Source organism: Condylura cristata, unplaced genomic scaffold (genome assembly GCF_000260355.1).
Source record: "Condylura cristata isolate star-nosed mole 26May11 unplaced genomic scaffold, ConCri1.0 scaffold00024, whole genome shotgun sequence".
Classification (NCBI taxonomy): domain Eukaryota; kingdom Metazoa; phylum Chordata; class Mammalia; order Eulipotyphla; family Talpidae; genus Condylura; species Condylura cristata.
The window spans coordinates 1,173,486-1,184,593 of record NW_004567125.1 but is presented as its reverse complement, the minus strand read 5'-3'; the positions used below and the strand labels follow the sequence as shown (position 1 = coordinate 1,184,593).

At 55.2% G+C, this 11,108-nt stretch overlaps 1 protein-coding gene across 1 annotated transcript in view; it reads left to right on the top strand.

Moving 5' to 3' along the window:
* SRRM3 (serine/arginine repetitive matrix 3) overlaps nt 1-11,108 on the top strand; it is a 48,500-nt gene that overhangs the window by 33,216 nt on the left and 4,176 nt on the right. The window contains exons 9-12 of the mRNA XM_004688020.2: nt 688-738; nt 1,391-1,495; nt 1,872-2,049; nt 10,986-11,106. Of these exons, the coding sequence (XP_004688077.1) occupies nt 688-738; nt 1,391-1,495; nt 1,872-2,049; nt 10,986-11,106 (455 nt within the window). The remainder of the gene's footprint in view (nt 1-687; nt 739-1,390; nt 1,496-1,871; nt 2,050-10,985; nt 11,107-11,108) is intronic.

Here is an 11,108-nt window from a genome sequence, read left to right as displayed (position 1 = left end):
GGGGGGGGGTGAGAGAATTCATCAGAGACAGAGAAGGGAGCAGACCAGGCAGATTGACTAAATACACTGCTGAGGGGAGACAGGAGAGGTCTGCTGCGCCATGTGAGTCACCTCCCTGGCTGGGAATCGAACTTGGAGCTGCCGTGGGTGTGAATTGCCACATAGTGCTGTGCCTCCGGGAAGGGCCAGAAGGCATTTCTTTCTGAAAACCCTGGTGGGCTGGCCCAGGGCCAGGCTGTAGTCTGAGAAGGCAGGCAAGGAGGCCTGGACTCTGCCAGAAGGACCCAATCTGAGGAAACCTGGGGCACTGGAGACACAAATGAGGTGTGAAGGGGCCCCCCAACTCAACAGAGCGGCCTTTCCCTCCAGAAAGAAAGGACGAGTCACTTTTCCTTCCAGGGTCCTCACTTGCTTCACTCCCAGAGGAGCAGCAGCCAGGACCCAGGTGGGGGTAACCATGGGCCAGGACTTCCAGGAGAGAGAAGGAGCAAGTTTTGGCCTAGTGACAGGGATCAAAGTCCTGGGCTGGGCTGGGCAAGTCCTCCACAGCAAGGGTGGCCTGGGTCCGAGGGAGGAACATTTCTCAGGTCCACATTGGGCCCAGCCAGGTCCTGCGGCTCAGACGCTCCGCTGCCCCGGCAGCCCAGGGCTGAGGCTGTCTGTCACCTTAGCCTTTGCTTTCTGCAGATCTCGAAGCCCCAAGAGCAAAAGAAAAGAGAAGAACAAAGAGAGGAAAAGGTGAACACCTCCCCTCACTTTCCAGCCCTAGAGCTTCTCCCGCTCCCCTTCTCCAAGCAGCAAGCCTGGCCTTCTAGAATCACAGAAACTGGCCCTAGGCTAGGCGAGAACTTACTTTGTGACCCTTGCTGAGATGGAAAAATTCAGACCCAGAAAGGAAGCCAAAAGCCTCCCGTGGGTCAGTCCAGGTCCTTTTGAGCTTCGTCCTTGTCAAACCATCCATTCCCTTCCCTCCAGTCAGACCAGCACCAGCTGAGGGGGATGAAAGGTCTTGAGCAGGGACGGAATTTTTTTTTTTAAAGAACTGGGGTACAGGCCAGAGATGGGAAGGGTGAAAGGATTCACCACAGACAGAGTGGGGAGCAGAACAGGCGGATCAACGAAGTACACTGCTGAGGGGAGCAGCGGGCGGGCCAGGAGAGGTCTGCCCTGCCATGTGGTCACCTCCGGGGCAGGCGGGAATCGAACTCATGCGGAAGTGGCTTAAGCTTCTTAGTGCTGTGCTTTAACCCGCTGCACCACCAGGGAGGGCCATTTGTGGGTATTTTTACAAGAGACTGTGGGAGGCTGTCCAGCAGTGATTCTCAGCAGGCCCTCCCGGGACCCCCAGGCGGGGTCTGCAGAAGGTGGTACAGGCTGATTTCTGTCCTAGGCCACATGCAGAGGCCCCTGGCTGCAGGTCCCATCGCCATAGCAGTGGCAGCTCCCACAGCCCCTCCCTCTCCTCTCACTACAGTGATTCCAGATCACCCAGCAGGTAGGTCCTGGGGTGGGCAGTGGCCTCTGTATGTGCTTGAACTCCATTTCGTGCGGGCTGGGGAAGGGTGCAGAATATAGCTTAAACACCCCCAAGAACTGGGGAGCGTGGACTGGGAAGCTGGACAGCAATTAACATTACCGTGTGTAGAAGTTTGCTGGGATGTGCTGGAAGCCGACACAGGTGAGCTGTTGCCCTGCCTCCAGGCCCCCAGCCTACCCTGAATTGTAAATGGGACAGCTAGAACTGGGGGCTTGAATTCGAAGCGTTCCCGGTGGGGGTGTGGAGGTGTGGGGGAGGAGGCTGCCCTCCCTGTGAGGCCAGAGCCTCAGCAGAGCGGGCGTTGCAGGCCGGCTCCAATGGTCCCTTCCCCCAGGCTGAGCCCTAAGCACCGAGAAGACGGGCGGAAGACTGGAAGCCAGCGGTCCAGCGGGAGCCGGTCGCCTTCCCCATCTGGCGGCAGCGGATGGGGTTCGCCCCAGCAGAATGGCGGCAGCCGGCAGCGGAGCGGAGAGCAAGGCGGCCGACCGGGCTCGGCTCCCAGCCCGCCCGATGTACGTACATTTCGCTTTGCAAAGGGTTCCCGCGCCGCGACGGGGGGCTGCGCCGGGCTGGCGCCCAGGGCTGGGGGCCTTGAGTGCCTAAGGGGCCCACGGCCGCCCGCCGTGCGCACTCCCGGCACCCGAGCGGCGGGAGAGCTTGGTCCTTGTGCCCACCTGTCCCTAGCGTCAGGTTAGGGGGGCCCTGCAGGCTGGGGCCATGCCTGAGCTTGGTACCCTGAAGAAAGGGCTTGATCGCTGGCACTCATCCAGCGGGGTGCCGAGCTGTAGAAGAACCAGTGTCTCCTGCTTCCCTTCCCCCAGGCATACTGGGGTGGGAAGGGACTTGGACGTTGGCAGAGGTCAAAGTCAGAAGGGAATTCAAGCGACAGGGTCTTCCCAGGCATCACTCCGGTCCTGAGCCTCCTCCATCGCCAAGCCCTTCCCCTGTCTCCAGTGCCCTCCCTCTCCCCACCCTACCTCGCCCCCTCCCCTCTCAGACTGCTCCCAGTCACAGAGCTGCATTTCTGAAGCCCCTGCCTTCTCTGGGCACTGGCCACACTCCTGCCCTCTCTGGGCACTGGCCACACTCCTGCCCTTGCATTTGCCATAGCCGTCCTTCCTGGGCACCTCCAGGACCTCCCTCGGAGACTGCACACTACACCACGCCCAAAACTGTGCCACCCACCCTCCAGAGGAACACAGCACACCCTAGATGGTGATGACAGCACCTGGCAGCTGGATGGGCTAGGCGGGAGGCGGGCTCTTCCAGGCCCCAGAGAGGCCACCTCCGCATGTCTGTTGACAGAGAGTACAGTAGAGGCCTGCAGGGAAAGGGCTGCACTGGATGGGCATGGAACTCGGATGGGCAGGCCTGCAGGGCCTTCCCCAGGCCAGCAGCAGCCTCAGCCGGGGGGTCACGCCTCCCCAGGCCTCAGCCTCAGCAGCAAACATGTACGTGTTGGTCAGTTTCATTTTGATTTTTGGCTGTTTCCTTTCACTCCCTTTCTTTTCTCAAACACCCTTACTCCCGCAGCTGACTCGGCGAGGAAAGCCAAGGGCAGTTGACAAGAGGCTTTTGGTTAAGTTTTATGTAAGGACATTCCCAGTCCCTAGACAACCCACCTGAACAGGGTGCCAGACTCCTGAGCTCCAAGGTACCAGACAGCCTCATGGGGGAGGGTCGCTCCCATGTCCCCAGATCTCTTGGAGGTGAGAGAGCACATGCAGGGGTAGCTGTGGGCCGCAGTGGAGAGGAGCAAACCCAGAAGTGAGATTACCCATCTCCCACCCCACGGGCATAGCTTAGCAGCAAAGCCAAGCACCTGTCAGGGCAACTTTGCATCCTTCCGCAAGGCACAGAAGGCAGGTTCTGGGGATCTTCCCAAGACTTCTGCTCCCTCCCTGGCCCTGGAAGCCTAAGCAATACTCCAAGGGTTCCGGGCCTGTGAGACAAAATAGTCGCAGAACTAGGTGGACCCCAGGACAGCAGGCAGCGGAGGTGGCTTGGGCGCTGACCTGGGGAGGAAGCCTTGGCAGCACCTGATCTGTGTCCCTCCCACAATGGGACTCCACTTTGGCATTGCCCTGGGAGTTCCTTAGGAGACAGCACTGATTCCTCCTTTCACAAAGCTGGCCTGAATCCTCTCCCTCCCCTTCCGACCCTGGGAGATCTGGGCTTTCAGGACACTGTAGGCCTCTCACCTTACTGGGTCCATGCTGGCCTGTTAGCCCTCTCTGAGGCGTGAAGTTGGGCTAGTGCTGCCCACCTCCAGAGAGGTGAGATGGGGGGAGGGGTGCCCTGGACTTGGGCATTCACCAAAAAAAAAAGGGGGTTTTGGGGAAAGGTACTGGGAGGTGGGTATTCTTGGACAGTAGCTAAAAAAAAAAAAGAGAGAGAGAGAAACAAACTGAAAAAGAAAAGCTCACCGTTTTTAACCCCGTCTATGTTTTTGTTTGTTTTTTTAGCCTCCCATTTGAAACGTGGTAATATTGTGATTCCATTTCTCCTTTAGCCGGCAAGGGAAGAGGGTGGGGGAGTTTATGTGACTTTTCCTGTTACTTTGTTTTTGTTTGTACTTCCTTTCCCTCTCCCATTTTGTTTTGTTTTGTTTTCCTTTGTAATGTACAGAAATGCAAACTATTCTTTCTGGGTTTTTCTCTCTTCTGTGTTGTTCTAGAATTTTGCTTTTGTGTGTGTTACTGTGGGAACCTCTCCTAATGCAGAGATGGTTTTGAATCTCAAGTGAACATTAATCATGTACATTTCTCTATAGACTTATTTCCCCCTTTGTGACCAGGATTTAAAAGGGAAGATAACTTAAAAATGGCTCCCGGGCCAAAATCTTCTGCCAAATCTACATGCAATCTACATGCACAGCCAGCCCTCTCCTCAGCCCAGGGGCATGCTGGAACTGTCTCCATTTTTAGATTAACAAAAATGGTGCAAGCCATGCTTCTGTGATCCATCTTGAAAGAGCCTTGGAGAGAAATTGGGAAATCCAGGAAGTGGCAGATCCAGGGAGCTTCCTGTGTCTCCTCAGTTCTGTCTAGTGTGACACGGCTGCTGCGAACCTCCCATAGCTTCCATGCCAGGCCTCAGATCCTTAGGTGGCCCTGAACGAGAGACCTGAAGTCACCTGAGACAGTTTAGCTCACACGAGGGTTTCAAAGCCAGCCACTCCCAACTAGAGAAAAATTCCATCCTGGTCTTGAGACTTGAGACTAAGGCCAGCAGAGTGGTGGCTGCCAATACATCTTGTTGACCAGAGGGACCAGAGGGATTCGGGGCTTCTGTTTTTACAGAAACAGCAGCTCAGAGAAAACTGAGGACACTCATCTCAAGGTCACACAGCTTTTTAGAGGTAGATCCAGAAGGAGACAGACCCCAGCCCTTTAACCTCAAGACCCCCTCCACCCGCTAAGCCATGGGGAGGCTGCTATGTGGGCAGCACACTCTAGGAGCCTAGCTGGAGGACCATGCCGGGGCCCCTCCATGCTGGGGCTGTCTGTGCCTGCCCCCAGCTCTCTGTCCCTGGCACCAGGGAGTGGTGGGCCTTGCAGCATGCAAGCTCATGCCTAAGTGCGATGTTTCAGTGACTGAGGGAGCCCTCAGCCCTTACAGTTCATGCACCAGTGGGGAAATGACTAGTGACGCACAGAAGGAAGGGAGCCACTCAGGGTCAGTCACACATTGTAGGATGGGAGCGTGACATGCTGAGCAGGAGACCTCCTGGGAGAGTCCTGCCATCCACTCTATTGGGGACCTTTGTCCACCTCCTTCCAGTTCCCAGAGGTGCAAACCCAGCACTAGCCCTCAAGGCCCTGCACACTGGCCAGCAGTGGCCTCCTTCTATCAGTCGGTGAAGGTTGAAGAGGAGGTGTGTGAGCAAGAGCCCAGGGCTCTTCGATGCCTCTGCTGCTGGCTCAAAGACCCCAAGAAGAGATAGAACATCTCAGATAGAGCAGTGATAGAGTGGAACATCAGAATAGGAGGGACCTTGGCATTTCTTCCAGGATGAAGCAGAAGGCAGGAGGGATGCATTCTGAAAAGAAAAAAAAAGGCAAGGTGAGGGGGCAGGATCCACTTCCCTCTGTCGATTGAACGTGGTTGCCTTCCCTTTTAAATGCCCCCCCCCACCCCATCTGTCTACTCTGACTGGCCTTGTTTAAACAGCTTTGCTCTCTTCTGTCTGGGTCGCCCTTCTCTCTGTCCTTCTGTCTCGCCTTGCCTGTCTCTCTGTCACTCTCCCAGTCTCTCTCTTTCTCCCTTTCTCTCCATCTCTCTCCCCTGACATGGGCCCCTCCCCATGCTGCCAGGCCCGATAGCCCACCCTGTGGTTCTGCTTCCATCAGCTGCTTCCTGCATGCCCTCTGGAGGTTTCTGTTGTTTAAAGAGTTAAGGAAAGCTTGACTATTGGAGCCTGGGGGTTTAAAACAAACCGAAATGGCTGGGCAGGACCCCTCCCACCCCTGGGCTACACCTGAAAGCCACACTGGCTGCCCTGGTGATTCCGAGGGGGAGCGCAGCTCAGTCACTGCCTGTCCCCATTCTGCATTCCCAATGCAGACGAGACCTTCTTTTCTTCTTTTATTATTGCATTCCCGTCCCTGACCACTGAGAAGGTAGGTATCCTGGCTCCGCTGTGCGCTCGCTCCCATCTCCAGATAAGCCCCGCCACTCTGCTTGGTTTGAATGTGGTTTTCTTTCTCTCTCTCTCTCTTTCAATCTTGCTCTGGTTGGTTTTCTCCCCTCCCTTTTCTTTCTTTATTTTAGTGACTACTCATTTGTAACTTGCATTTTCTCTAAATGAGCTCAAAGCTGTGTTTCCTGGTTTGTCTTTTGGTTTTCTTGACATTCCCTGACAACTTTTCTGGTCCATTCTTCCCTCCTTTCCATCTGCTCTCCTCCTCTGTCTTCCTCTCCATCCCCACCCACACCACCCAGCCCCCTTCACCACCCTCTTTCTCATTTTGTTGTCCGAATGCATTTCTGTGTGGTTTTAGCACTCTGAATTTGTGTCCCCTCCTGAACTGTATGCTGCGGTTGAGCCTATTGGACTCCTGTTGTCTGGAGTAGCTGCTAAGCTCCTCACCCCTCACCCCTGCCAGCCCCTGTCCCACTTAGTCATGCACAATGGTGGAGGGGCCTGACCTGGACCTGTTGGCCTCCAGATCCAGGAGGAAGTCAGGCTTGAGAGAGAGCCCTGGCCCTCCCTCCTGGAACGTCTGGGCTCCCCTGGGTCTGGCCCTGGCCACAAGCAGAGCTGTAGGGTGGGGGCTGCAGGGCTCTGCAGTTGGCACTAGGGCTGAACTTCACAGCTGCATCTTTGGGTGTAATGAACTTAGGGGGAAGGGTGAGCTGGCCAGGAACAGACACTGGGCTTAGAGGGCCCACAGAGCAAAGTCTCTATGGGGCAAGGGGTAAGTAAGGTGCTGGGGAGTCTCAGGTTACCTACACGTCCCTCCTAGATTGCTGTCCAACCCAGACCGGGGCCCCTCAATTCCCCAGCATCCTGCCATCTTCTGATTTTGAGCTTACGATTGTTTTTTGGTACAGAATAATCCAGGAGAATAGTCCAGCCCACCACCAGTTGTTGGGTTAGAACCAGGCCTAGGTCCTGGAACAAAAGCTCATCCAGCCACACTAGATAATAGTTGGGGTATATGTTCAGGGACCCTATCTCCCTGCCCTGTCCAAGCTGGGCAAAGCATATAAATTCAGCATCCCAACCCTTTGTGAGGGCTGTGTAGGCCTGCACCCTCAGCTTAAGAAGAAGACCCTGCTAGTCACCTAATTCCTGCATGTTGACCCACCAGGCAGGGCCTGGAGAGTTGAGAACATTCTTCAACTCTGGGCAGTGCTGGGAGGACAGACAAGGACATTTTCAGGGAAGGAGAAAGTTTCACTGGTCTGATGGAAGAGACTCTCTCCAAGCCTGATAGGGGAGTGGCAGCCTTTGTTCTCAGGGACAAGAAATGGGGTCCTCATATGCCAGCTTAGAGGCTCAGACTGTTATCTGAACTCTGTTGTTCTTGTCCTAAAGGGTATCAAAATGCAGTGAGCACCTGTCCTCACTACTTCCTCCTTCAAAAATTCCTTACATGCAACAGCCTTGAGCCCATACTAAGCCAGTCACAGGCATGAGCCTGATGTGAGGTGGGGTTTGGGGGAGAGAGAACTTCCAGACAAAAGGGTCAGCAGCCACAAAGAGCAGGCTCTGGAGATGTTTGGGGGTCCCATCCAGCTATGAAATCCCATGGTCTCTGGGCCTGCCCCTCCTTCAATCCTTGAGGTGGATGAGATCCCCAAGCAGAGGGTGAGGCTCCCTCTCTGGTGACCTCAAGGTCACCCTCCTGACCTGGAGGTGCTGGAGGGATAGGTGGTTAAGGGTGAGGTTGGCTCTGGGGAGTCTTCCCCCAGGGAAAGCTCTGTCTGCCATCCTCACCTCCCACCCTCTGCTGCCTGTGCACCATGGGATTTCAGGCTTTCTGGCACTGCTCTGACCAACTGTCTGCAAGAGGACATGAGTTCGTTGTACTCTGAAAAGAATCTTTCCACCCTTTCACCCAACAAAGACTCCAATAGTTCCCATTTTACAAATGGAGAAATTGAGGCCCCAGAGTTAGGTAGCTTCTGTAAGGTCTCACAGCAAACTAGCTCAGGGCTGTCTCCAGGGTGTTCCACCTTGCCAGGTACAATCATCTTGGGTTCTGACAGGCCAGATGGCTTGGAAGCGGTGAGAGGGAAGAGTTTACATCAAGACATACAAGGCATCCAGATCAGCACCAAGAGTCTGGCGCAAGGTTCTGGACTGCATGGTTGAGGGCAGCAACATGTGGGCATGGGTATCTGCCCAACCCAGGCAGATTCCTAATACTCCCAAGTCTAAGGCAGTGGGATAGAGAGGGCCGCAGTGTCTATGGGGAGGAACAGCATGCATGGTCTCTGGTCTTCCCCCTTTGCTGGCCTTTGCCCTGGAGTTAGAACAAGCTACTCAGACCCACAATCCCGGCTGCAGTCAGGATTCACATCCAGGTTCTGGTTCCCCAGTTTAGCAAAAGCTTCTTAAAGGTAGGATCCAGCTTTCCCTTGAGTATTGTTGAGTGTGCATCAGCTGCCAGCCCTCACTGCCCCATCTGGTATCTGTTCACTTTATCCACATTGACAACCCAGGGAGGGGTAGACCAGAAATCTGGGGATTCTGGAGATTTCTTTCTCCTTCACCTCCTCTGAGAGTAAAGGTTGCTGAAACAGACCCAAGTACTGGGGCTGGGAGGTCCAAGAAGGAGTGTGTGTTAGAGAGACCAGGGTCTCCTGGTGCTATCTGTTGGCAACGGAACAGTCATCTCAGAGGAGCCACAGATGAACAACTCAGCCCCCATCTCTCCTAGCTTAGGGCGTGGGGTACACTGATGATAGGAAAACTGGGTTGCTCAGAATGGCGCCTTGATACCCACTCTGCACACCTGTGCTGCCTCAGTCCCAAGCAGGGACACCAAGCTGTCAGGACCCTCTTGGCTCTAGACAGGTGCTCTCAGTGGCTGTGGTGAATGTTCACTGGCCACTTCAGCCTCCAAGCATGAACTGGCTGTTCTTTTCCACTAGTGGCCTGTCTTCTTGCTCCAGCTCCAAGTCCAGGCTGGCTCCAGGCTTGCCCCCTCCAGGGAGCGCCCAAGGCCACGCCAAGGAAACCAGCCTCCTGCCAGCCCCTGCCAGTAAGGTGCCCCAACGGGTGATAACTGGTTTTGTTCTTCCAACTAAAAGGCGTTGGCCCTGCGCCTCTCCTAGGACACCCAGTTTGGCCCTGGCACTTCTTCCTTTCTCGGAAAATAGCACTGAGACCCTACTAGATGCTCAGTTCTGTGATTAAAAAAAAAAAAAATGGGTATCACAGAGCCGAATCCAAAACCAAATATACCCAGAAGGTGCTCAGGGTCAAGTTGGTGCTGGTGATCAGGATGGACTAGGGGTGGGGTCAGCCTTGTAACTAGTGCAACCAAGTGTCACCAGATGGAGGCCAAGAACTGGGGGAGGGGTCAGTTCTGTGGAGGGAGGGGGGTACAGAGAGCAGTCACAAGTGCACAGACAATCCTAGACTATTTGCTCTGAAAGAGACATCAGGACGCAAAGCCCAACCCTCTCCTTTTGTGAAAGGGGAAACTGAGGCCCAGGAAGGGGAAGAGATGTGATTAGGTTCACTTAGCCAGGTAGTGACACATTCTCGGATCCCTGGTTCCTGGCCAGGGCCCTCTTTGGTTTTCTGGATCCCAATCCTTATGTCCTAAGTCCACTTTTGGAAAAAAACATTTGACATCTCTGCCCAGCGGTCACCAGAGAGGTGCGCGCTCCGGAGCAGGTGCTGCCTGTCCTTCCCAGAGGCGGTGTGGCCTCCGCTAGGCCTAGAATGGGGTGGTTGCGTTTTTCTCTCTCTCTCTCTATCTCTCTTGCATTTTTTGTGAATCTAATGATGAACTTATGCTACCACACTTTTCCCTTCTCTTACACACCTTACCTACTAAAGGAGGAAGTGCCACTTTATTGGTAAGTGGACGTTAACCAAGAGGGACTTAAAAAAATCAGAACTTAAAAAAAAAAAGAAAAAGGAAAAGAAAAGAGAGAAACAGAAAGACAGTCGGGCGCTACTGACAAGGCCACAGGTCTCTTCAGGGCTGGAAAACAAAGAAAAATGTTAACAGAACAATGTCAGTTCCCCAGGAGTTCAGACGTTGTTTTTGATTTTGGTATCTAATTGACATTTGTGGATTTTGTTTTTTTATTATTTATGTTTTTCCTCCCTCTCTTCCGTTCAGTTTTGAATTCAGTTGCCCCGCCCCCCACCCCATCTGTGTGCCGTGTGCCCCTCCATCCCCTCACCCACCCCCCAAGTGCTGGGGGGGCCTGGCCTGCTGGGCTGGCCCTGGGGGGCTCCGGATGCCAGCCCTCTCTCTTCTCAGCCGGATCGTCGGCCCGTGGGGGGCCAATGTCAGCGCCCTTGCCCATCCTGAAGTCCCCTCCCTTTCAGCCCCCACCCCCACCGCTCCGTCCCTCTTGTGTTTTGCATGCCGAGAACCTTGCATGAGCTGCACTGTTGAGGCCAGAAGGTGGACACTCAGGAGAGGCAGAGGCAGGGCAGGCGCGGGGAACCGTGTGTGCGATGCTCCGGGACTGGCAGCTCCCGGCCTGGGCCTGGTGAAAGCCCCCTCTCCTTCTCTCCCCCCACCCACCCACCCTCATCTCTCTCTCTTTCTCTCGACTTACCCTCCACCTCTCCTGTCTCCTCTGTTTTCTCTCTGCCTCTCTAATTCTCGTCTCTTCTCTCCGTCTCTTCTGTCTCTCTCTGCCTCTCCGTCTCTCTGTCTCCGCCTTTGCCCCATCTCTCTCTGTCCCCGTGGCTCTCTCCGTGCCCTTCCCATCCCCTCCGTGCCCTCTCTGCCTCTCTCCCCGTCAGAAGCCCAGCTCGCCCTCGCCCAGGGCCCGCGACCAGGCAGAGGCCGACGCAGCCACACCGCCCGCGCGGGGCAAGGAGAGCCCCAGCCCGCGCTCGGCGCCGTCGTCTCAGGGCAGAGGAGGC